At 34.2% G+C, this 26,463-nt stretch overlaps 1 protein-coding gene across 2 annotated transcripts; it reads right to left on the bottom strand.

The window, feature by feature from the left end:
• Positions 1 to 99: 99 nt before the first annotated feature.
• On the bottom strand, positions 100 to 26,390 carry SNAP23 (synaptosome associated protein 23). Of its 2 annotated transcripts, none has more exons than XM_039888384.1 (8): positions 26,300 to 26,390; positions 14,206 to 14,309; positions 13,602 to 13,643; positions 13,112 to 13,160; positions 12,402 to 12,519; positions 3,448 to 3,606; positions 2,647 to 2,791; positions 100 to 1,460 (listed from the first exon to the last, which is right to left on the bottom strand). In XM_039888384.1, the coding sequence occupies exons 2-8, from the start codon at positions 14,260 to 14,262 to the stop codon at positions 1,395 to 1,397; spliced, it is 636 nt and encodes a 211-aa protein (XP_039744318.1). In that variant the 5' UTR covers positions 14,263 to 14,309; positions 26,300 to 26,390; the 3' UTR covers positions 100 to 1,394. The 2 variants fall into 2 exon arrangements, with proteins under 2 accessions (XP_039744318.1, XP_039744319.1); XM_039888385.1 differs by having other exon boundaries at positions 26,220 to 26,347.
• Positions 26,391 to 26,463: the final 73 nt, after the last annotated feature.

Consider the following 26,463-nt stretch of genomic DNA (forward strand, 5'->3'; position numbering starts at 1 on the left):
CTTCTTACTTTATGAACCGTTGCTTTACTCAATTTGTTAAATAAAAGCTGATGAAATGATTGCCCCCCAACCCAAAACAGCCACAGGAGCACACTTACCTATTTGAAAGAACAATTCCATTAGTTACAAAATTTAATTGTAAGAATCAAGGTGGTTATTGGTCAAACCAATCACATTAATAGCTTTGAAGTATACAGGTGCTAGCTTTAAAATAAAGGTGACAAATACCAATCAGATTTTTATAACTGTTCAGGATCTAAATAAACGTGATTCTGAAATTAGTTCACAAGGCTACAGATGCTAAGTACACAAGGCTAAGAGAATGACAGTGCAATCATCAATAATGAAACCAAAGGTGTAATTTTCCAAATTACTTTTAGTTTAACAGAATTCTAGCTTTTTGAAAGTCTTAAGTCTACATAAAACTCAAGGCAATCTAACAATTTTTCTACCTGAGATCAAAACAAGTTTCTTTTTTCTATCTAAACATAATTCTTGGCATTGAGGTAAATCTGAATTCATGTGATACACTTTGTCAAACTTTTCCAAAAAATTTTAAGGCCTTCAGAGAGAAATTCTCATGTTATACATACATATTTACGTATTTTTTTCTTGAAAGACTAATGACAAATTTATGAGGTTAAAAGGCTTGTAATGGAACCATGATACTAAAATACGAAAATAAAAAGCCATTAACTTATACAAAGTGTTCTTGTATGGTGCAATATGAAATGTAATCACAGAATCTATGTACATATATGAAACACCAAGAGTTCGGGAATTAATCTCACTTTAAAAAAACTTATTCTATTCTTTTTTGAAGCAGAGGTTGCAAAGTTGTGATGTATAACAAAAATATTGTGTATAAAAGCTCCAAAACCAATTATTAGCCTAAGTTGTCAATAACTGCAACTTAAATTAAAAACTAAACCCAACTAGATCTTTACTGTGGATACAACTTTTTGCTTTGTGGCCTGAATGTTTTACTGAGGTAACTTCTTACCTCTTGCTTGTCCTTCTTGCACTCCCCGACCCCTGCCCCCAGCTTCCTTATTCATGGCTGTCTTTGGCAATGCTTCCAAATCTTGAAAGCAGAAGAACCTGCTACAGTAAACAAGGAAGGTGAACAACAATGCTATATATGATGTATGAAAACCAATCTAAGAGGATAAACTGAGAAAGAAATACTAGAAGGAAGGCCGAGCAGCAGTCTATCCTCAAGGGAAAAAGTTAAAATAATAAAAAACAAACGGGGGCTGTTACTCCTCACCCTTCTTCTACATTATCTTCTGATTAGAAGAGTATGGAACCAAATATTCAAACTCTGAAAAGGCAATGACTTCGAAGGAAGAGCTAGGCAAGTGACTAAATGGTAAAGAAAGCACAGCAGTATTTTAGCTGTCAATGAGTTTCTTGGCTCTGGCATTGGCATTGTCAATACGATCTTTGTTGGTGTCAGCCTGAAAAAAAAGAAAAAGACATCAGCATTACTTCACAAGGTAAGTTGGTCTAATAAAAGTTAAATTTCATACACTTGGAGTAATTGACAGAAAATTCAGGAAGTCATAGTACAAAACTCATTTTGGACAGGAACTATCAAATTTATTTGGAAAAACGTGAGTGCATAAATATGACATATAACAGAATTTGCCAGTATTTTATGAATACTATACCATTTTTGTCATAGTTTAACACATCTGAAACTGGGATCTTATTATAATCAATGGCATTTTAGACACAATGAAATATAAGAATGCTCTTCTCTGCTACAGTTCTGGACCTTGAGGGAGTCCCCTGAACTAAATCATAGAATCCCATCTGGGCCTACCCTAGGTCTAACCCAGAGAGACTGAAATAACCTTCCCCAAGATCTTTGGAATATACATATCACCACATCCACAATAATATCTGAATTAAAATGATGGGTAATATGTAGCCTAAACCTATGTAATAGCATTAAAAGCATCATTTGCCTCAGTGAAATCCACTGTGATTCAATACCTAAGCTTAAAAACTCACCCCATCCTTCAAAGCACACTGAGATTTTAATGCAGTGACAATAAATAAGAATGGCGTTTAGATGTGACACATCCAAACACTGAACACGATTTCACTTTCAGTGTTTTTTATATTATGTGAAATTAAAAAATTGCAATCACATTTTTCGTTACTTACAGGGCTCTTCTGTGTGTCCATTCCACAAGAACCATTCTGCAGAACTGATTTTTACCTACTGACTTATGAGATGAGGATTCAGGAACTTACTAATTTGTTATTTAACAAAATAAAACTCCAGAAACTAACTTGCTAATTTTTGGGGGGGGTGGGGGGTGAGAGGCAGGGCGGGACCACACAAAGGAAGACCACACAAAGATTAGAAGAGATTCTAAGCTTCATTTGTGAAATTTTAAATAAAACCACTTCATTCCAAGGTCTTGGTTTCAAAATGAGACAACTGCCACGAGCAACAGGAGAACTTAGCTATTGTTTTACAATGTGTTAGAATTGGCGTCCTCATCAAAATTCTAACACCAGTGAGGACAGGATCTTATCCTATTGTTCTCCCTGAAGTATTTAGCACAGATATCCATTACTAAAACATTGTACCAAATGTCTCATATTCCTATGGCACTAAGAAGCTTTTACCTTTTCTGTGATCCGGTGTATTTGTCGATTTTGGGCCTCAATCTCATTGCCCATGTCCAGAGCCATGTTTTTTAGATTTCCAAGGATACCGCCCACTTGAGTCAGGTTCTCTTCCATTTCATCTTCTCTGGCATCATTAGTTATACTATCACGAAAATATATTTAATTTGGTATTTTTTAGTAAATTATAAATAGACTAAGTCTAGATTTAGTTTTCACAAAAATAAGCAACCAAAATGACTCTCAGCAAGTGTTAGACCCTAAGAAATGTAGGGTACCATTATTGGAAATATTCTATACTAAAAATTGAAAGAGTGATCAAGGAGAACACAATGTCTTAAAAGCTATGTAAGAAGATTAAGAAGCAACTCTAGGACAGTCAAAATGTGATTCCTGGCATCACCTGAGAACTTGTTAGACAAAAACATGCTAATTCTTACACTCCATTCCAGATCTCCTGAAATCAACTGGAAGTGGATCCCAGTAATGTTTTAATAAACCTTCCTTCAACGAGAAAGCTGAGTAGTTGTGACAGAGACTGCATAGCCTGGAAATCTGAAATGTTCACTATCTGACTTTTTACAGATATTCTTATAGGGATCTGGCCAACCCCTGCTCTAGATGATCCATTTTAAAACACATTTTCCTATTTTGTCAGAAAGCATATTTTTAAATGCATTTTTAAATGGAATAAATGCATTTCTAACTGATGAGTTAGGGTTCATGTATAACCACATCCATCCTCCTCAGTGGACCATTCATTTAGGAAAGCGGTAAAAATATTAGGAGGAGCCGACATACCGTTTAATGTATCCACCGCTGGATGCTCCTGTGGCTGCTTGCTGAGACTGACCATTTGTCACTCGGCCTGGCTGCTTAGATACTACATTGCTACAAGAGTTGTCTCCACCTTCTCCCCATGTTGCCTTATAGTTCTTACCAGATTCAAAGTTCTTTGTCCTATATAAGAGTCAAGAATGCAGGGAGATACCAAAAAAGCAGAAGAGAGAGAGTTGTAATTATTAGTGCTTGTCAATTTGAGGATGACCCTAGCACCCTTAGCATAAAAGCTACATACATACAGCTAGATCTTGATTATGTATATTATAATCCATTGCAATATGGCATAGAAAAAGATGAATTGTATAAGTCCACCGACTTTAATAAAGGTTTCTAAAGGTTCAAATACTTCTACCAAATCTTCATTAAGCAGTTAGCAAGTAGCAAAATACAATTATTTGATATCTCAGTTTCCCCTAACCTCTAACACTCTCTAGAGAAAAGATTTAATGGACATTAGGAAAAAAAAAATCCTTAAGAAAGCTATTCTGGGATGCCTTAAGAGTGTCCTTGGAGGCATCTAGAGGTTGGTAAGAGATAGAAGAGTAAAAAGGCTGAGTAGGCAACACTTAGGCCCACTTAACTCAAACCAGAGTAGTTCTAAGCTGAACAGTTTTTTAAAGTTAAGAATTTTAATAGGAATTAAAACTTTAAAAAGAATTTCTTAAGAAGCAAACAAACATCATGAAGGAAAGGCATGAATTATTTCCAAATTGAACAGCCAATTAATAACTATCTTGGCCATTCTGGTACCAGTTATAAATCCTATGGTTTAGGGCTTTTTCATTTAAGAGCTCATTTTTCCAAATTAAAAAAAAAAAAAAAGTCCTAAATCCAGGCCTCTTAAAAGTAGAAGTATGTGCTTTAGATGTAACTGATATAGACAAAAATCAGCCAAAGCCAGAAACTACCATGGGATTTACTACTTGAACTATAAATGGCAAGAAAAAGAACCTACTAAAGTGACTTTAAAATAGCTATACAAAAAAACACAAATAAAACCTTTTTACTGATTATTTGGCTATGTACAATGTTACCCATACAATTTTATTTTTTTTCTATACATAAAAACAAAGTAGTATATGGCTATAATATTAGTTTCTGATTTATTCAACTAATATGTTAATGAGGAAGTTTCAAAACTACAAAAGCAAAGGAGAGAATCTATGAAAACAGTGTCTCTTTCCTTAATAGACATGTGAAGATTCATTTCTGGCAAACATAGAGTTGGATCTTAGATCTTAATCATTAATGCTGGTCTGGCCATGCTACCCTAAATGTGCCCGATCTCATTTGATCTCAGAAGCTAAGCAGGGTCGGGCCTGGTTAGTATTTGGATGGGAGACTACCTTGGAATACAAGGTGCTGTAGGCATTAAAAAAAAAAAAAAAAAAAGGGAAAAAAAAGAATATATTTAATCATTAATACTAGAGAAAGGGTACCACTACTTTTTTGCTAAGAGGCACTGAAAAGGTAAACAAATATATGAACACTGAGAAGCTAGTTCTCAAAATGTCTTTCTTGGTTCCACTTTAAGTCCTCACAATTAATTTCCTATTTATGCTATTATGTTTTATTAATGTTTTATTAATTAATCTATTTATTAATTAGCCATGTTAAATCTTTCCTGGAACAAGGTGAAATATACATTTTTAAAATAAATATTTATGTAAATTATCTGTTAAGTTTCGTGAAACTCATTTACATGTATTCTTTGTTAATGAGTCTCAGACAAAATCCTAAAGCAAACTGATAGCTAGTAAACAAAATAAACAACATATTAGTTTATCAGAAAGTTAATAACCAGAGGTATTAAGAGAATATAAGTGGGGTTTTTGTCAGCATGTCAGACTGTAGAACAGGTCAAAAAGTGAAAGCTAGAATTCAAAAGGCACTAAACATTAAGATACTACATTTCTGAGAGTTTTAACACATCGAGAGTAGACTGAGACAGGACTTATGTGTTCTTAGTCTCTCAAGGGATAATATACACGTGCTCCAACCGCCTCCTCAACCTTAAGTGACAATATTTGAAATTCCTCAAACTTTTGAGAATTCTTCCTCCCATAATTATATATAAAGGGCATAAGATGAAAACAAAGTCTTAACGTGATATCATGGATGAAGTTCAATTAAGCCACAGTTTATAAAAAAAGAATGACTGGTTACCAAACCCTTCTCTCTTTAAGAAGACAGGATCGTTGAAGATGTTCTTTCAATATCAAGAGGAAAAGGTGCAAAAAGCTGAATTTCAATTTTTAAAAATGTTTATAAATATAACCCAGCTTTGCATTGGATTGTCATGTTTACTTTCAAATGTTTTTTTTTTTCATACAGTTGTGACATGTTCTGAATGTTTATAAAGAAGTGATTTCTTATCTTTTTCCTTGAGATAGCTCCATATCTCTTTCAGCATCTACACTCAAGGTAATGCCTTCTGGTTGCTCAAGATCCTGTTACCCTGGAGCTTCTCTATCAAGTTAGAACACTCTTAAAAGTAACTTGTTTTTAAGGGCAGTGTCAGGCAGCTGCCTATCTAATTAAAACAATAATGTTTTAATCTAATTTGTCTTCCTTCAAAGGGTCTCAAATTCTTTAAAGGTAGTATTTCCCAAGTTTGACTGAGCACCAGAGTGACCTGGATGCGTGAACACACAGGAACACAGGTTCCTGCTTCGATTTGTATGGAGTGGAACCTGGGAATCTTTTGTTGTTATTGTTTTAGGTCATTCAGCTACCCAGAGAGACACTGTTCTAAGGGATTTCTAATCTGTTTTAGAAGGAATATCTTAGGTGACTCTAATAGTCTTTGTATTTCTGTGTATTAGGACACTGAGGAATTAATCTGGAGGAAGCAAAGGTACACATCAGGACTTTTTAAGGCACAATGTTTGTGGTAAATTGACTTGAATCCTAATCTTATACCTGTCATTCAGTAGCTGTAGAACCTTAAGCAAACTTCCATCTCTGAGCATTCTATATCTTATATATTACATAAGATATATACTAAGATAATAACAATACTTAAGAGTTCACAGGGCTATGAAAGGTTCTGTTGATAATGAATGCAAAATTACTTTGTAAAGCATCAGACACATACTTTTCATTCTTAGGCCTCAATCTCTACCTGATCCTTAGTTAACAATTCATGCCTTTAAGTGCACAGACTACCAATTGGCATGTTTACTCTTCTGGACTATTAACATTCTCTAGCTTTGAGATCTTATTGTAGCTGAATATAGTTGGAATATGGCTACATAAAAAGACATCTAGGCCCTGACTGTTTTCGTGTACAGTAAGAAAAAGTGTTTCTGATCTTCTGCATAAAAAAAACTCTAGCCCCTTTACGAAGAAATTAGACCATGATAAAATGCTAAAGCAAGTTAGTGATAGATGTTAATGCAATTAAGAACTCCATCTGGAAACTACCTGTCAGTTTTAAGGTGTCTAATAATCTTTACCACTTTTTTCAATATAAATCACATTCAAAAATGGAAAGTTTGAAATAAAAATAGAAATAGCCCTTAATTCAAGATGCTGCTGTAAAAGCAGAAAACAAGTATCAGAATATATACACAATAACTTTAACAATTTCTTTTTCTATAAAATAACATTGAATGTCAACTCTAATTGAAAAATAAAAATTAAACAAATGTCCTTATAGTAAACTAAAAATTAAATCAAAATACTAAAACAAGCAAATAAAAGTTCTTTTTCTAGTTTTGGTTGTCAACATTAGTACTAACTGAATAAAAATGGCAAAAATAAAGCCACATATTAGCCAAAATTCCTTCATAACAAGGAGAAAACAGACCAAATAAATACCAGTTTGTGTGTGTGTGTGTTGGATGATCAGCCTACAGGAAAGAAGAAAAAGGAGAGCAAGAAACAAAGTGTAGAAATCAAATACTTAATTTTCTAACATTTCCCTACAGTATTAGTAGTTCCCATAAAGATCCAAAATTAAGGAGCCAAACGTTATAATAAAAAGTAGTCTGATTAGAGGATTAATTTTTTAAAAAAAATTAAGGTAAGTTAGCTCTGTATTAATTCAACACGAAACTACAACAAGCTAACACATTACATAAGAGGAAAACTCTTATTTAAAAAAGAAGATACTAGATATGGTAACATTTTAAATTTATACCCCATCTTGTTCTGAATGGCATTTAAGATGACTTAGATTGGGCAATTAATTCCTCATTTTGGTAGTATCCTAAATCATAAAAAATCCAAATCATTAGAAGCCAGCACTTCAATAGAGAAAATCTTGATTCTGGAACTGGGAAAAAGTTGGGAAACTTAATAGAAAATGGGATGCTGAAATCAAAATCCTTTGGAGAATGATGGATTTAGCCTGAATATCCCCTTACCTTTGATCAGAACTAGAACACAGCAATTCTCTACAAAGATCAACCTATTTAAAACTTCTTACTGTTGAATTGTCCACCTGAAACTTACTGGATTTCATTAACCAGTGTTACCATAATAAATAAATAAATTAATTAATTAATTTTAAAAAATTTAAAAAATAAAACTTCAAGGGTGTTTTTATTTTTATAACATTGTTATTTAGCAAAAACTTAGTTGTAAGAACCATTAGTCAAAGGATAGTAGTATAAATTAAGATCCTTTTTGTAAAGTTCATCTTTTGGCAGACAAAACCCATCAAGAACAAATTCACTTTACACGACACACCATAGCAGTTTTTAAGACAGTCTCTACCATTCACAAAATCCATGCGCATGCACAGAAAAGCCATTTGAAGCATCACCTTTAGATAGCAGGTTAACAGCCCAAACTGCGCCACAAGACCGCATCTTAAAGTTCCCTTTGATCAGTTACTGAGCCCGGCTTCTGATGTTAAATCTTCATTTTTTAGTAAGCAGATTAGAAAGGAAAAGATTAGGTGAGAATGAAATGCAGAAAATAGTGAATGCCAGTCAAACAGAACAGAAGCAGGTTCAGAGTTTTCAAAACATAATTCATTTAAATTCCTGCCTGGTTTCATAGAGACAACCGACATCTGAGAACCTAGATAAAAAGAAAAACAAGAAAGCTATTTAAACCAGAGCATACTTTGTTTTTCCTAAGAATGTCTGGGTCATGATATTCTTTCCTAAAATTATGAAAATTAATACAGAGAGAAGGAAAATACTAATAGAGAGGTTGTGAAACTTCCTCACTCTTTCTTTGGTGATTACAGATTTCTCTTAATTCTATTATGTTTTTTATTTGCATTTTAATTTTTAAAAATCTTTTTTACTTGTCTAACTTTCCCATCAGCCAATAAATTTCTTCTCAAAGACATTCAATCAATAAGTATTTATTGAGTACCTACTATGTATCAGGTACCATGTGAGACACAAAAAATAGAATAATGAAAAATAAAACAGCGCCAGAGCTATGCTTTACCTATCTTTCTATCTCCAGTGAGCAGGATGGAGGATCTAATCAAATGCTGACCAAAATATAATTCAATATTATTTTAACCAATCAGAGCTGAATATTTACATCTCAATACGACACAGAATTGGAATACTATAAAATCTATAGTACCAATTTCGATTTTCTCTAATAAGTGGTCCAGAAATACTGATCTGTGTTCAAACTATGTGCCATTATGTTTGACATTATAAGCACAGACTAAAGAGAGGCACGTTAAGACAGAAGAATACTTTGTCTGAGAATGGTTAAACTGGGACACCAGGCAATTTACTATTCTGAGACTTCGTATTTTAACTCTGCCTCCTTTTAATCTCTTGTTAGTTAAATTACAACTTTTCGAAGTTATTGACAAAGACAGGATTTTTAATAAGGATCTGTGCTATTTGCTTTTAGGATTAAAATAGTAGCAAGCTAACATAATGACACTTATTCACAATTTTAAAGTTTAATCCTAGTAGTTTGTTTTTAAATTCTAGTAATCCTTTAAAAAGAATTGGCTAAAGTTGGCTAAAATTGGCTAAAATTCCCTTCTAATACAGAGTTCTGTTAAGTAAAACTATTTCCATGTCTTATTAAAAAAAGATCTGCTGACCTGGCTTCAACAAATATACTACTGAACGAAAGAAATCTCAAAGAATAAGTCTACTCAAGACATTTTCTATATCACAATACATGTAACAACAGCAACAACAAAAAAGTTCACTCTTTTCTTGCCAAAGTCAAGCAATGTAGCATAGAGTTAAAAGCTAGGACTCTGCCTGGTTTTGGATCTCAGCTCTTCCACTTGCTAGTGTAGCCTTTTTGTGCCTCTCTTTCCCCAAATGTAGAATGGTGATAAGAAAATCTATCTCATATTAGAGTTACTGTTAGGATTAAATTTCAAGTGTCATAATAGTAAGAGCCTAAATTAATACATAGGCCTGCAATTCTTATCCAAACCCTTGGATGCCAGACATTTTGAGCAGTACCACACAATCAAATACATTGATATTTCTGTAGTAAAATAAATTAACATTTACACTAAGTGTGATAAAAATTATAAACGGCTTCAGTTCAGGTTACATTTCATATTCTAGTTAATAAGTTGTGAATCCACATTACGGGGGGGGGAAAAAAAAAAAACTTTGGCTTTCAGAGTTTTTTAGATTTCTGAACGGCAGATAAGATACTGTGAACCGGAGTTGTTATTACTACTACCAGAATTAGTACTAGCCTTATACGAAGCAGACTAAGATCCTGTATTGGCCTTTGAGAAGCTCATGTTGTGGCTATTTATATGATAAGCCTAACTGAAACTAGTAAATAAACTAAGAAAGCTCAAAACACTGGCAGAAATGATAGTAAATACAGCTGAGGACAAGAGATACCATAGAGGCCAAGGACTCAATGATATAAAGAAGAGACAGGCAGAAAGAAGGCAATTACAATCAGACATCTTTAAATTGGAATATTACTCTCTCTTCTTTGGGGAACAACTGTTGTTATAGTAACTTCTTGAGTCCATCTGTTAAGAAGTGCCTTCTCTTGTCCCACTGAGAAATGGTTCTGCTGAGGTTAGAAGCTAAAGACTGCTTGCTTCAGGACCATACTTTACCACCTCCACTTTCACCAGTGTCCAAGAAAATCTTTCCTATGCTTGGCTGGGATACACGAAAGAAATAAAATTAATACTTCTGTAGCTCCATTTCCTACTTTCTATAATAGACCATCTTGGGATTCACTGCTCTTCCTGTTCAACCTCTGACTCACAGCTGATTTTGCTCTAGGGTTTAGGGAGGACTTCTTCCTCTTTGCTCTTCTCTTAATATCCAATCTCAAGAAAATTAACTTTTTCTCCTCTGCACTCTTCCAAGGGTATAAAGAACACAGGAGAAAAGGACAAGTTTGCAAAAACACAGTTAAGAGTTTGTATTAAAAAAATCTGTGCATTTCCAACTTGTTTGCTTAAAGTCATTGGCTAAACACTGACTGACAAGTCATAGTTATTAAAATATGCATTTCGGAGAGTCATCCAAAGTCTAAAGAGGATAACAGACTTGTCTTAGAATAGGAAGCCAATGGACGAGACTAGAAAGAACACTCAAATCTTAACTTCTTATGCCTAAAACACTATAAAGTTGATCAACAAGCAACTTAATTCTATTTTATCTCATAGAAATGGCAGAGAGAATGCTATTACATGAAAACACTGATCTGAAAGTATGACAATATAACAAAAGTTCCTCCATTCCTAACTCCTTTGGGCAGTAAAAATGCTGAAGTCTGGAAACCTTTGTATCCCATTCTTGGTTTACCACACAACTGATGAGACAACTAGATGAAAGTACTAATGCTTATGAAGCTCTTTAAAAATGAATACTCTCAGCAGTAACCATAGTCACTATTTCCAGACACTGTCATTTCAACTAAAGTTAAAGTTTAAAGTTGTTGTTTTGTTAACTAATTTTCAAAACATAGAGGAGCTCTAACAGAAGGCGAGATAATGATTAACTGCCTTAGTCCAAACCTCATCTGGATCTGAATAAAACATTTCTCAACACCATGGAGTTTGGTTTACCCTAGAATAAGCAGAAAACTTGTATATTCAAAATGGAGTCACCAAGAAAAATGAATTCCGTTCTGCCAACCATAATCTCATTCACCATATATAAAGAATTTGAAGACTTTTCATCTCCTAGCTTACGAGAGACTTCAAATCTTCGGTCTTCTTTGATAGTTCCTTCCTCATGTTTGATATATAATTAGTTGATTTAAAATGAATTCTCTGTGATTTACAATTTTCTCTCTAACCTCAATACCTCACAGGCCTAGATTGCAAAAGGTTTCTAACTAGTCTCCTGGTGTGTAGTTATATACTCCGCTCCAAACCATCAACTCCTTAGTCTGGCATTCAAGTTTCTCTACTGCCTATTTATGCCTTATTTTCCACTTCTGATCTGTATGAATCATGCAATCCAGTTAAGTCGAGCTTGTCTGTAATGTCTGTTTACATTAAACCTTACATAGAAAATGCCCTCCCAGTTCTTCCACGCCCAAATTCCACATCCAAATTCTTCTAATCACTCAGCGCCTAACTTAAGTCCTACCTCTCCTAAATGATGTTCTCCAAACCAACAGAATATAAATTTTGTTAATACTCCTTGTTTGAAAAGAAAAGACACTAGTTCCATCTTGCTCTTTATTATCCAGATGTATATTTCCCAACCTTTTAGTGTATTACTAAAAACTGAAATTGAACTTGATCCCAATTTTGGGATCGAAATTTGATCAAATTTAAGCCATGGATTTCAGTGAATCTACCCATTTACATGAAAAGCTTCATTTGCCTTAAGGAGAAACAGTTTAAGTTTATCTAACAAAGTTTCTTATTTAGACCCAGTCACACTTATGACCTTATTGGGGGGCAGGGAGGGAGGATGCTCACACTTTAAATTTATTTTTACAAAGGTCTTGATTTATCAACTCACCTATTACACGGGCAGACACAAAGGCCACAGCACTTGTTGAGTTCTGTTAAAGTCTTCTCTGCCTCTCTCATGTCTTTATTTATTTGGTCCATGCCTTCTTCTATGCGGTTTAGTTTTTCTAAGAGTAAGTTGTAGAAGTTACATTTTGTGTTACATTCACAATGCCAACTATTATAAACCAGCAAACTTCAATCTCAAATCCACCTATAACACACCATAGTAACTGTATCAGTGCCAGAAGGTATCACATACTGTCCAATATGAAACAATTTAGTTCACATACTGATCCTGAGACACCTGGCCTCTTATTGTGGAAAGATTTGTTCTAAAGAAATTTGTATAATAGGAGCATATGAGCATTTGTTTAGAAATGACCTTTACAACCAAATTAAGTGTACTGTGACTAGATCGGATCCCCAGCATTTCTATCATTGAATAGGCTCAAAATCTGAGAGGTGTCATGAGACTAATAAAAACTCTAAGTCCTACTACCTAACAAACACCTGGTATATAATTAGACATTGCTGCCCCCACCTCCAGTAGGCAATAAACATGATATAATTCAAATTAGAAGAAAAGAAGTAAATATGTCACTCTTATCTTACAAAAGCAAAGGCACTCCCAAAAGATTAATTTATACATGGCTGATTTGAAAGGGCTTTCTGATATCTAAGTCAAATCAAGAGTTTCTGCCAATAACTGCAACTCACCTCCTTGTTCATCCAGCATAGTGATAGTCTTGATTCCTGCATCCTGAGACTAAAAGAAGGGAAAAAAGCTGATAGCATAACAAAACATAGCAAACTAAAAGAAACAAAAACTATAAGGCCTAATAAACAGCAGGAGAGAATCATTTAGAAACCTACGTTCTCATAAGGGTAGAGCTACAAAGAAAACTAATATCCCCAAACCAACATACTTTAAAATACTAAATGCCCTGCAACCAAAAATAATAAAATAAAATAAGTTACAATTTCATGTTGCATTGATCTACTACCCTGTCATTTTCCAATACTGTTAATGGAAAAAACAAAAAAGGCCTGTTAGTGCATCATCTGACAATTTTATCAATCGCTGGTTTCGAATAATAAAGCTGACTGAAACAATATTCTTCTGTCTTAACACCAATTTCAGCTTGTGATATCAGGATCCCTCCTATACAGTTTCTATATTTAACTTGATAATTAAACACTTTCTTACCTCGATGGCTAAACCCAGGATTCTCCTTGTACTTTCCAGAGACTAGGAAAAAATATTAAGAGTTTTAGCATTCTAAAACATGTAGAAAAAAAAAGAAAAATCTTATCACAGGTCATATTCATGATGCTACTCTATCTTTAAAGATTGCCAGCACATCAGTTCCTCCTTTTAAAACAAAAAAAAAAGAAAGTTGATCACTATAATTTTAGTATTCTTCCTTGCAGGTACACCTTAAGAAAAATTTGGAGGGTGAAGTTTATGAGATTTGTAAAAATTTAATGTAAGCAGAAATCTAGATATATTACATAGATATTAGAAAGTTACAGTAAAATCAAATATCCAGAATTTATCAAATCTAGAGTATTTTTTGTTATAAGTAACTGTTAAGTAATAATTACCTGTTAAAAAATCATATAAATTGTTTTTACTTATCTAGTTTTTTGGTAAGTTGAAAAAATAAGGAGCTAGTAATGGCATTCTAGGGCATATGCATTCTTTGATACAAAAAGAGTACGAGAGGACACAATGGTCTTCTATGAAGGTCGTCTCATCCCTCCACTGTGAAAATTGAAAGAGAATTACTTATGCCAAAAAAAATGTTTACCTCATCAGTAACCTGGTGAGCCCTTAACTGAATTTCTTCCGGTGACAGATTATCCATGATGAATTAAAACTCTCGATAGGCACCGAAACTGAAATGTAGATATTCTGTAAGGATAAGGATACAAAGCACAAGTTTGTTTGAGCAGAGTGTGGACTTCTGGAATTTAGAATGTTTATTTGGAAAACAGGATAAAAAAGTGAGTCAGTCTATCTCTATCTACCTACCTACATTACAGGTGAAGAAATTAAGGCTGAGAGAGAGTTAATGGATGCTTAAATGCTCATTAGTACCAGAGGTGAACTTAAAACTCAGATTTCAAGACCTCTATTGAAGCACTGTTTTCTAATAGGAAGGTGGTCTCTCTACTTTGAGAAGGAAGGCATTATTTAAGAAATGAGTAAAATGAATTCTTGGTCGTACAATATTCATTGTACATTGTTTGAATGTGGAAAAGCAATAAGGTGAAGAAGGCTAAATTAGGTAGTTGTTCCGTTAATAATGTAACAAAATTCAAAGTCATGTGCCTGAAGAACACAGAAAACATTTAAAAAATGTGCCAGTTGTCCAGGCTATTCATTGGAAAAAGTGAAATATTTTCTTTCTTAATAAGAAAAGAGTAATGGTGATACAAAGAGCCCAGAAAAGAACTAAGGATTTTATTAATAGGAGACTCTCGTTTTCCAATTACTGTATTGTTTATTATTTTAGTGAAGTCCTTAAGAAACAGAACGATTATTCTTCTATACATAGTAACTCAGAAAGAAATCTCATAGACATTCAAACTAAAACATAAGTAGGTGTTATTCAGTACTACCCTTATGTATACGGAGTCATGTGGAGTAATAACCAACGTGTGACAGATCTAGGTTGTTTTCATTACATTTGCTAGCTCTGTATTAAATTTTTGAAAACTAATTTTACCAGAGCTCTCTGTCAGTGACACAAAGTCTGGTTCACATTCTGGATTTGGCCCCAGGAGACATCTGGCAATGTCTGGAGACATTTTTGATTGTCACAAGTTGGCGGAGGGGGAGTTATTGTTACTGGCATCTAGTTGTTAGAGGCCAGGGATGCTGCTAACCATCCTATAATGCTCCTTTTCAACAGCCCCCCATAGCAAAGAATTATCTGGCCCAAATTACAAAGTGCTGAGGTTGAGAAATTCTGCCATGGAGTACACTCACTGACAAACAGGGAGCCTAGTTAACTGGGAATGAACTACACTGAACTCTTGGAGGGCAAGGATTTTGTTCTATCTTTGTATTTCTAACACCTAACAGCATCTGACAGTTGGTACTCCGTAAATTTGTGCTGAATGAAAAAGTAAGTAGAAAAACAAGGTGTATTCTCAAAGTATTTAAGTGGATCTTAGAAACAAAGCTACATGTAACAGTAGCATAAAGACTGCATATAACTACTAGAACCACAAACCAAAAACTGCCATTGTATGTGTACGATCCAGATTGGCCTGCTGGTCACATACAAATCTTTTTAGTCATATCCATAGCTAACCAACACTTTTAGTGGAATCATTGTTGATAAAACAAAAAACTGACAATACTACATTAACAGTACAGGAAGGCATTACATTTAGAGTCCTGTTTATAGTTCCGTCATAGCTCTGTTTTTTTAGGCCTTGATTAAAGCTGTTACTCCTCATAAAAAGTATTACTATTAATTATTATTATTGTAAAAATGCAAATTTACTATCTTGCTTGCCATAGTAGGACTGTGGTTCTGGCAAAACGTTCATACACTAAGATATATAATCAAGATACAAAAGCCTTTCTTGAATTAAAAACTGATTATTTAGTAGATAAAATAAAATTACATGCTTTACTTAGTACTTTGTTAATTATTTGAGCCTTTGGCTTTATGACACACATGTTCATGCTACCGTTTATCTTGTCAACCTTCTGTAGTTACATTTATGAAAAGAAAAAAATTGTCTTTGTACCCGCTCACCTTCATATTTTTGTACACTTTTCCTTTCTGTAATATCCTCATCTCCCGCCCAGGCAGCCTCATTACTCTCTATTAGCTCCTAGAGCGCCAAAAAGATACCTTTCAAAGCCTGCCCTTCCCAGGCAGTATGCCCAAGAGAGCAGAAAGTAATAAAAAAAGTAATACACACTAATCAATTAGTGCCAGAAAATGACACTCCTAGTCAGGTTTTCTGACACAGTATCTTGTGGGTAGGAAGACATTTGGGAGTAAGGAAATCCAGATCTTTTAAATTGTATAATTTTGTAATTCCCTCCTGGGGGCTATTCTTGCCAATCACAAGTCAGTATTTTCTAACTTCCTACTAAAAACTGAGTACAACTCTACATACATTCAAAGAGAGGCTTGAATGCAAAACTGACCTCTGTTAAACTTGAAGATTTTAAGAGTTCTGTTTTCTAATTATTAAGCAGATGTAGCTGAGAGGTGGATGTGGAGTCACTCCTGGCATAGCAATGGGGTTATTCTGAAGGACACACTCTTTCAGTGGACTCAAAGTGCTGCCTAGCACTTCTTCTTTTTCTTCCTTAAGCAGATGACACAGAACGATTATTCTGTGTCATCTGCTTAAGGAAGAAAAAGAAGATAAGAAATGGACTTCTGTAAAGTTCTCACATGTTTGGCAGGCTGACATGAGGACACAACTGCCTAAGACTTCTCTACTCTGGATTCTTGAGGGTGCTGAGTACATGATTACAGTAAATGGGACTAAGAGAGACAAAGCAGAATTGTAAGGGGAAGGACAAAAAGAGACAAATAATACTCTCCAGGCTCTTACAAGCCTTTAGTAAACTGCTCAGAAGTGTCAGACAGGGTACAACCTAGAATTAACTATATAGCTTTACTCATATTTATTATCTCCGGTAGTTTTTCTCATGGAGTCAGAAAAAGCCTATCCAGATTGCGAGAGTAAAGAGAATTAAAGCCGGGGGAGGAGGGAGGGAAAGGAAAAGGAAACATCGATTGACACAAAGATCTCATTAAACTCATTTTTCTTGGACATAATCTTATAGATTATCTGTGTTATTTTTCCAATGCTCTGGGAACTTAATATACTATACTAACTGTACGCCTTTGAGAGGAAAATACTTTTTCTCAGAGCTTTTACACCTTATCTCCCTTACTATCGTCCATTTGGGCTTACTAAAAGACTCTTAATTTATTCTTAATTTATTTTCTATTATAAACCCTGGGGGAAATGAGGAGGAAGAATGTTCACTGAGTATGTACTATATGTCATATGTCCTACTAAGTATTTGTACAGTATTATCATTACCTCTGTTATACCACTTTATAAATGGGGACACTAAAGCTCAGTTTAAGTAATTTGCCCAAGGTGACTGAGTAAAGAGCAGATTTAATGTTCAAGTTTGGATCTACTCTGAAACTAAGAAGAGCTCATGGTCCGGTAAATAATCTTACTGTTGGATGCACCTTAACAAATATTAGATGATGTAAGAACTGTTAAATATTAGAAAATAGGCTAAGCACCCTTCCTAATGGTTCATTTCGAAATTCTAGATGCTTTCTATAATAAAATCATGAAATTTTATCTTTTCCACAGACTCAGAGTTAAATGGTAGAACTAGAAAGACCAGAGTAATCATGGTTTTCAGCTGTTTTATAGTAATTTAGAAACTAAAACTATATTAATTTAGAAAATGAAAATATTATTAGGAAGAAGGGATAAAAAAAGGCCTTAAGAATATAAATAATACAAAAAAGGCCTCAAGAATATAAAGAAAAAAAGGACTGAGAACTTAACAGGAGATCCATGCTGTTGTTAACAAAAATGGAGAGAGATTCAGGATGTAAGAAACAACTTTAAATCACCATCAATTCTACAGTGTCCTGCCAAGACCAATATACGAATGATTTTATAAAATAATTCATATTACATTGGAAAACAAAGATTTTGCATTAAAATGTTCTACCAAGTTTCTTGCCTTATTTCTTCTCTTAAAAAAAATTAATCACAATATAAGCTGCTCGATGAGTTACACATATAGTTTATTACTATACTCTTAACAGTTTGATAAAATTTGCAATTCTCTTTGGCATATTTTCATTAGATTTTCATGATAACCAATGCATTTTCAAGTGGAAACTTCTGTTCATAGCAGGCTGGCATAGCGGTGAGTAGTGGGAGCTCTAGAATTCAAATTTTGGCCCCAAAATGTATTTGTTTTATGACCTTGGGCAAGTTATCTAACTCCACTAAAACTCAGTTTCTGCATTTATAAAATAGAGATAATAGAATCTATTTCATGGGCTTTTTCAGTGAAAATTTCAAAAGGGGACTCATACAAAGTACTAAGCATAGTTCTTCAGGCATGGCTAGTATTAAAGTGTTAGCTATTACTTTAATTTTACTAGAGAAGCAGATAGAAATAATAAGCAAAACAAAAGTAAAGCAACAATGTTAAATATGAGTGACATCTCTGTAAATGCCACTGAAAATAAGAGCTACTAAATATTAACTGTTCCATCTGTAAGGCTAAATTTGAACATGAGAGTTGATGACACTGAATACACTACACAGCTGAACTACTTTCACACCAGTCACGAGTCTGCATATGTCAAGACAGATATTAAACAGGTTTAAATTAAACCAAGTTTCCAGTTGATAGGTACGTTAATCTAGACAAATATATATAGCTTTGCATGTATAAAAAATTAAACACTACTCTTAAATGGTTCATTTTTTTTTTCTGTCTAAGGCAGACAAACACAAACCACAAAATAGGGTTTAGGTTATGAAGGTCAGTATTTAAAGAGAGCAAACTAAGACTTAAAAAAAAAAAATCAAATATGTGCTATAACTGCCTAAGGAAAAAATATGGGTAGAAAAAAATCTGGAAGGGAATCATCAAAATATAACCAATGGCTGTGGAACTAAAAATGACTTATCTTGATAGATGGTCACAAGGATGGGGACCACAGCATAGTGAATGTAGTCAGCAGTAATGTAATGGCTAGGGGTAGAGCCAGAGGAAAGAAAGGGCAATCAGGGGGATTGTTTTATAAACTACATAAATGTATAACCAATGTACTCTATACTTTAAAATAATAAAATAAAAGATACATCAAGCCATGAAAAGACATGGAGGAAACTTAAATATATAATATGTGGAAGAAGCCAATCTGAAAAGGCTATGCACTGTATGATTCCAACCATATGACACTCTGGAAAAGACAAGACTATGGAGACAATAGAAGTATCAGTATATACCATGGTTTGGGGGTAGGGATGAATAGGCAGAGCACAGAAGATTTTTAGAGTAATGAAATTATTTTGTATGATTTTTAAAAAGGTAAACTTTAAGTTGTAAATTATATCCCAACTTTTAAAAACTAACAAAAAAGACAAAGATGGAGAAAGAATATTTGAAATAAGAAAACAGTAAGTAAAAAAAAGTATAATGAATAAAAATCAAAAGGAAGATGGGAAGGAAAACAATTTTGTAGCTTTTTCTATGTCAAACAATTTTCTGCCACAGTAAAAAATCTAGCTTAGAGATTTAGTTAAAATAAATGATAGCAGCTACAGAGTAGGCTCCACTGAAATATAAAACTTATAGTTTATCTTCAATGGATCACTCCTTTCTTCTCCAATAAGAAAAATGTTGGTTGAAAAACAAGATAGAAAAACTATGTTAGTATATTTCTATACTAATGATGCCCTTCTTCATTAAGATCCAAGTACAGTTTGTGTTTACAATAACTTCTTGGAATTTTGACAACGTGCCTTTCCATATTTTTAAAAGTGAAAAGATTCCAAGTTTCCTTTCTTGTAAACAGGACAAAATTATTATTTTTTTAAACTAGCACTCCTGGCTATTATTAATAACTGGTGCAAAAGAAAGTGAAACCTAAATAAGGTAACATTAAAATCATTACTTATATATTAGTATATCTGAAAACACTGAACTGTTTTTAGAGACTTAAAATGGTCATTATACAAGGTTATATGCTATTATTTTCTAACAATAAATCTTAATGTTACATTTTAAAATATGTGAAGTATGTATAGTTTAAAAACCAAAGGCCAAAAATATAAACTTCTGCCCCATCTTAAATGAGATGAAATAAAAATGTTTTGAACACTTTTACAGATGATTTTTATCTGCCTTATACAATAATGTATTTTAAAATTTTTCTATAAAAATAACTTTATTACATTTAACATTAGAAAAGTTAAAAATACACTGGTTTTGTAGACAGGTTTAAGAATCTTCCATGACTTTATTAGTAGCAAAAGTCTATGCAATAACTATAAATTTTTTGATTGTAATGAAAAACTCTAAAAGATAAAAAATGTGGCAAGCTCCAAATGACATAAGAAATACTGATATAAATAGTATTTTTCTAGCATCCAGGATGTCTGTGTGCATTTCAATTCTCACTCTTAAAGTTTTGTTGACCACTTTAAGAAAATAAAATGCTGATTTCTAAAAATTAAAACTTTCAAAAGATAATGCAATATATACAAGAAAATTTTAAATAGTCCTACTCTGGCCTTTTTCCACTTTTAGCAATCTAGAAGAAAATCACAGATAGAAAACAAAAATACATTAGCCCTAGTATTATTTATAAGGTTAAAAAAACTGAAGTGATCTAAATAAACAATGATAGGGGATTTGACTGAATAATTATGGTATAACTACATAATGAAATGTTATTCAGCCAGTAAAAATTATTTTTGAAGGTTTGATATTCTTTCATATTTAATTTTAAGCAAATATACATGATTTGAGAAGTCAAATAGTTCTACTACAGTAATAAATAGCAGTTCCCCTGTCCTCCTGTCTGTCTCAAACCAACTCCTGCTCCCAAGATTCCAGAGGTAAAAATTTTCAACAGTACTAGTTCTAGTGTTTAATCCCACATTTTTAAATCATGTGCTTATAGTGTTTTTTAATATTTTCAATTTTGGATATCATTCATTGACTTTTACAATGAAGATATTTAACTCTTATACCTCCCCATCTCCTAGTTTTTATATTTATCCTCACATTATAGACTGGCTAGATAATTACATTCTTGGTTGAAATCTTGAAGCAGTGAAGTAATCTGTTTAACTGTGGCTATCCCAGTCAAATGTAGATGGCCATAAAATCTTTCAAGAATATTTTTAGTAATCTCCAAGAAACTAAGGTTCTGTGGAACACCATATGGAAAATAGTAGCACATAGAAATTTCTGCTTAATTAACCAATTATCTGGGGACAATGTCTTTATAGCTGGACTAAAGTCCTTATAGCCTAAGGCCAAGACTGAACTATTGTCAAGGCCTAGTTAGGTTGAATATGATTTCAGTTATTAATTATCCTGTGACTAAGCTATTTCTAGATAAGGTGAGATAATTTAATGAATTGTGTTGAGTGAAAAAAAAATTGTGTTGAGTGAATATAAAGTAGTGGTTAAAAATAGACTCTGAGGTCAGAGAGACCCTGAATTCATTCTAGCTCTGATACCCAAGCAATTTACTTAACCTATCAATTCTCAGTTTCCTCAATCCTTAGGTTAACAGCTCTACCATCCAGAGTTGTTTCTTAAATAAAATTAGTTATGTATTTAAAGTGCTTAGTACAGTGCCTAGCACAGAGTAAAGACTCATTAAGTGACAATTATTAATGAATGGAGCATTTATGCTCACGTTATTTGTTATGTTTTCTGTCTGTGGTTATGTGACTCTTGGTATCAGAACGTTTGAGAAGCTAATCAAAAAGCTTCTCGGTGAACTTAGAATCAGAGCTAAAATACTGAGATGGTAAATATTTTGCTCACGCAGAATGAAGCCTTACCAATCATCCCTACCTCAAACTTAATAATTCATGTCATAAATTATTAGATACCATTCTAGGCATCTAATGAAGTACAAGTAAGTGTACAATACACTTAAGCAGCTCTCTCTTCAAGACTCTAAAGATAAATGATGGAGAATAAACAGAAGGAATAGAAGGATTACAGAGGACAAAGCAGAAATTCAGATGTGGACCATCACTTATTGGGTAAAAGAATTTAATTTCTTTTTAGGAATATATTTTGGCTCTTAGATTCCATTTTTAATATGAAACATTAAAATTTTTCACACACAAGGAAAGAAGGAAGAGGGAAGGAAAGAAGGGCACACACATACTCTACAAGTATGAGTGTATAGTATTCCAAAATACTCTAAATACTCTAGGTTAGGCCCAAAAAAATCCACGTTCTGGTTAGGAAATTTAATTCTTTCTGAAGGCATTTAGATGACAGTCTTATTCATGTTAACGCTAGTTTCCCCCTTTTACTTCCTCTCTTAAGTTTCCTTTTTACTTTCTTCTTCAGAAACAACTTTATTCTTTGTCAAGGCTCCAAAACGATGCAGATATAAGTACATCACTAAATTGTATCTTTTAAACATCTTGGTTTCAAAGAGCATTGAAGCACACGATTCAAGACAGAAATCATACTGCTGAATGAGAAAGCACCACCAAAAATCATGAACCCAAAAGACTAAAATTACATTTCAGTTTTACAGAACCATCTATTATTACACCTTAATCATTTGATGTCCAATACCTAGTTTTCATATCCTGCTCAACCTTGGAGCTTCCACAATTTTACTCTAAGTGACCAGGGTATAACCTGGGGAGGCAGATCTAAATATGATTATAATCAATTATATTGACCCTGTCTAAAAGAAAGGCTATAGGAACAGAAAAGGGATGCTCTATATGAAAGATAAGGCTCAAGAATGCAACATTCATTTTCCAGGGAACAGAGACGTATACTCTGGCAAATATATGTATGGAATCTTCTAAGGTGATACCAAGTGTGAGGTGGAGATGACTGGCAAGGCAAACCTTGCCAGAATGAAATATTCACCCAAACCATCCAAGATTTTGGCTGATTCCAAATTCACCTAGAAGCTTGCTGGTTAGCTTCGAAAATATTCTGATACCAGGAGTCAGATGTCACAGATAGAAAACATAAGTACTCAGGTCCCTGGAAAAGAATATCTCCACACTGTAGATAGAAGAGTGGCATTCTTGTTTATATGAAAGGCAACAGAGTGTATTGGTTAAGTGCCCAGCATATGTTTTTAAATCCTGACTATCGCTTACTTAACTTTGCCATGACTGTTTTCTCATTAAATGAGAATATAATGATTACTTCAAATGTTGTTATAAGTACTGAGTTAATTCATGCAAAGTATTTAGAATCTTGGCTGTCACATAGTGCTTAATAAAGCTATTATAATTTTTCACAATAATTATTAAACATCTATCATGATTTTGATTTGGGAGTCAAAATCCAAGCATGATCAACTCTAAAAAAAAAAGTGTGATTTTAGATTATTAAAGAAGTGCCACAATGTAAGGCCTCAGCAGTCACGCAGGAATATAACATTTGTGCACGCATATGTGTGTGCACCTATAAAGGGGGAAGGGTGGCTTTAAAAGGCAGACAGGAGACAGGTTGTGAAAGGCTTTGTCTACTGTACCAAGAAGCTTAGATTTTATTTTCTAAGCATCAAAGGGCCACATAAAGGTATTCTTAATTGTCAAAAAACATTGTTAGAATAAATTTAAAACAAACTTTAAATCCAAGTTACAAAACTCACAAAAACCAACAAGATGAGGGAATTCCAGGAAAATATAGTGATCAGTGATTTAAATATTTCAGTAGAAGCACAATCTAAACTGAAATCAAAACCAAAATATCAGTGAATTTAAATGAGTGCAAATGGAACACCACCTCCACCCCCATATAAAAGGAACAGCACAAGCTGTTTCCTGGCTCCACAATCCACTTCCTCCAATTGTTGTAGGCAATGGATCCATCCGTTTCAAGCCACTACCCACCACGACAAAGAAAATACCAGTCCTTGTAATCTAGTCCTCTGTCAATCTACAGACCTGGAAATAAAATATGGCACGGGAATAAAAAGTTTGGCACTCTTAGATGCAAGCAAAATCATATTTTATAAATACTAATATATACATAATGCAAAGTACAAACACAGGTGAAAAGCAAATTTCCAGAATGTTTAAAGCACAGGAACCAAAAGAGAAAAAGAAAGTGCCTTAATCATAAGAAAAAAAAAAAAGGCAGCTGATTTCTCAAAAACGTCAGTAAACATCCTTTCCTCTTTTTGCTAGTCAAATCTACTTTCATCAGGTGAAACCAAATAACTAAATTAGTTAGAACTGTGTCATAATGGTGAAGCCAATCACAGGACTCACAGAATTTTGAAGTCCACTGGCCTTAGAGTTTAGGTAGTCCAATTTTCACTTTATTTTAAAAATGAGATCAAGCCCCGAACCAGTATTTTCCAAAGTGTAGAGCAAGAACAAGCTATGATTTTAGCCATTATGGGAGCAACAGATGTGTATTTAAGAGTTATATATTTACTAAAGCGTGTACTAGAAAAGGTAAAAAATACATCAAAACCATAATTTCACAGACTGTCACTTTGGAAGATGGTAATGTTTTAAAAAGTCTATTAAAAATATGAAGTAAAATAATAACACAGATACTTTTCTAAAAGGCAAAATTTATGATGGTGGTATAATTCATAAGTGAAGTAATGACAGCTATCCCATGAGTAAAAGGACCTGTTTGACTGCTTTCTTTCTTCTTGGTTCACAGTTGTGTTTTGAATGATTAGAAAATATGTGACCTTTACTTAGGTGAGCTTCTAATTAAATTCATTTAGAGTAAAAGAAACAAACACTAAACTGCATACAGAAATTCTACTGTTTATAGGAAAGGATGTACTATATTGTTAAGAAAATAATGGCACAGTAAGTCATTTGTATTCTGGAACTAAGACAACAGCAATTTTCTAGTGCATATCTACACACCACAAGCACCTAAAAAAACCCCCTAGAAACACTGATAAATATTTAAGCTGTAGGCTAAGTTATATGATCATTTTATTTACTTTCACATGACCTGTCAAAGGAACAGGGTAATGTGAGAAGAGGTGTTTCTCCTATTTTCTGATATTTACATTAAAAAAAAAAAATGTGTTCTAATTACCTCTTGCCAAAAGAATGAATGACAAGTGATTACTGGATAGTTAGGCATCAACTTTGCTGGTGACAGAAATATTAATTTTTTTAAATTTTACCATGAGGTATTTTAAGAATAGATCTCAAAGTATTCTAGCTAATGCTGTCTCATGAATTTCAAGTGTAGTATTTTCCGGGCTAGGCAAAAATGCAGAAGACGTTTCTACCTGGCCGTATCTGTAGTATTTTACTGGGACATCTGAAAATCAGTCTTATAAGAGCACCAGGACAGATGGAGTAATATCTTTCTTAATTTTTGAAATATCTGCTACTAAGAAGCTACATTATTTTCACAAGGCTGAGGGAACGCTGTCAGAAGCTGCCACTATCCATTCAAACTGCTCTCTCCCAGTAGCTCCTCTCTCCCTGAAGATGACAAGTAGCAAAAGGCAAAATACTCCCTTGTCATCTTCTTTTCCCAATTTAGATGTCTTTAGGTTTCCTGTACCTCAGCCGCCTTTCCTAACATTGTGGTGACTAATGACAATAAAAAGGATGAGATGAAACAGCACTTTCCACGACGTCCCCCCACTCCTGCCCTCCAACCCCGAACCGTGAAATTCGTTTTTACCGATCCTTTTCTTCCTGCGTTTGCAGTAAAGCCGCGAGGTAATTATGGACTTTCCTAGAGAGCATGGACTCTCCAATGCCATGAGTCTCAGAGACCTTCTTCAAACAACTAGTTTAGAGTTTTCTTTCTGATCACTGTAGTCACTAGACTATTAACTATTACCACAGCAACGCAGTGGGAGTAGGTGTTGAGGGAGCGGGATTTTATCTCAGCTTGGTTTCAAGGAAGGGTCCAGGGAACCATCACCCGATACCCTTCCTCCGCCAGCCCAACACTCTACGGTCGCCCCACGTTCCGGCTCCGGGCCGGACTTGCTCAGTTTGGGCCAGAGCGTCCACTCCTCCACTTAAGCTCGACCTCACCAACTTTTCAACTGACCTGATATACTTTTTCTTCTTGGGACATGATCCCAATCTTCACCCCGGCCAGCTCCCTCACCCCTACTCCAGGAGACTCACCAAACAGTTCTGGCCATTCCTCTCCCGCCGCGGAAGCTCGGACACCACCGGACCCCACCCCACCCGGAGCTCCGCCCTTTGTGCGCCTGCGCCACGCGCCTGCGCACTTCCCGGAGCTGCGGTCGCGTACACACCCCTGCAGTTGGAGCCAATCACCGTGCTGG

The sequence above is a fragment of the Pteropus medius genome, unplaced genomic scaffold (genome assembly GCF_902729225.1).
Source record: "Pteropus medius unplaced genomic scaffold, Ma_sr-lr_union100, whole genome shotgun sequence".
Taxonomy (NCBI): Eukaryota; Metazoa; Chordata; class Mammalia; order Chiroptera; family Pteropodidae; genus Pteropus; species Pteropus medius.

What these genes read in the sequence shown, in the direction of transcription:
- SNAP23 (XM_039888384.1), bottom strand. Translation starts at nt 14,262, where the DNA reads ATGGATAATCTGTCACCGGAAGAAATTCAGTTAAGGGCTCACCAGGTT. An exon ending in TATGCTGGATGAACAAGGAG is followed by an intron (nt 12,520 to 13,111) that starts GTGAGTTGCAGT and finishes ACTTACTCTTAG; the next exon opens with AAAAACTAAACCGCATAGAA. An exon ending in TGTGTCTGCCCGTGTAATAG is followed by an intron (nt 3,607 to 12,401) that starts GTGAGTTGATAA and finishes ACTCTTATATAG; the next exon opens with GACAAAGAACTTTGAATCTG.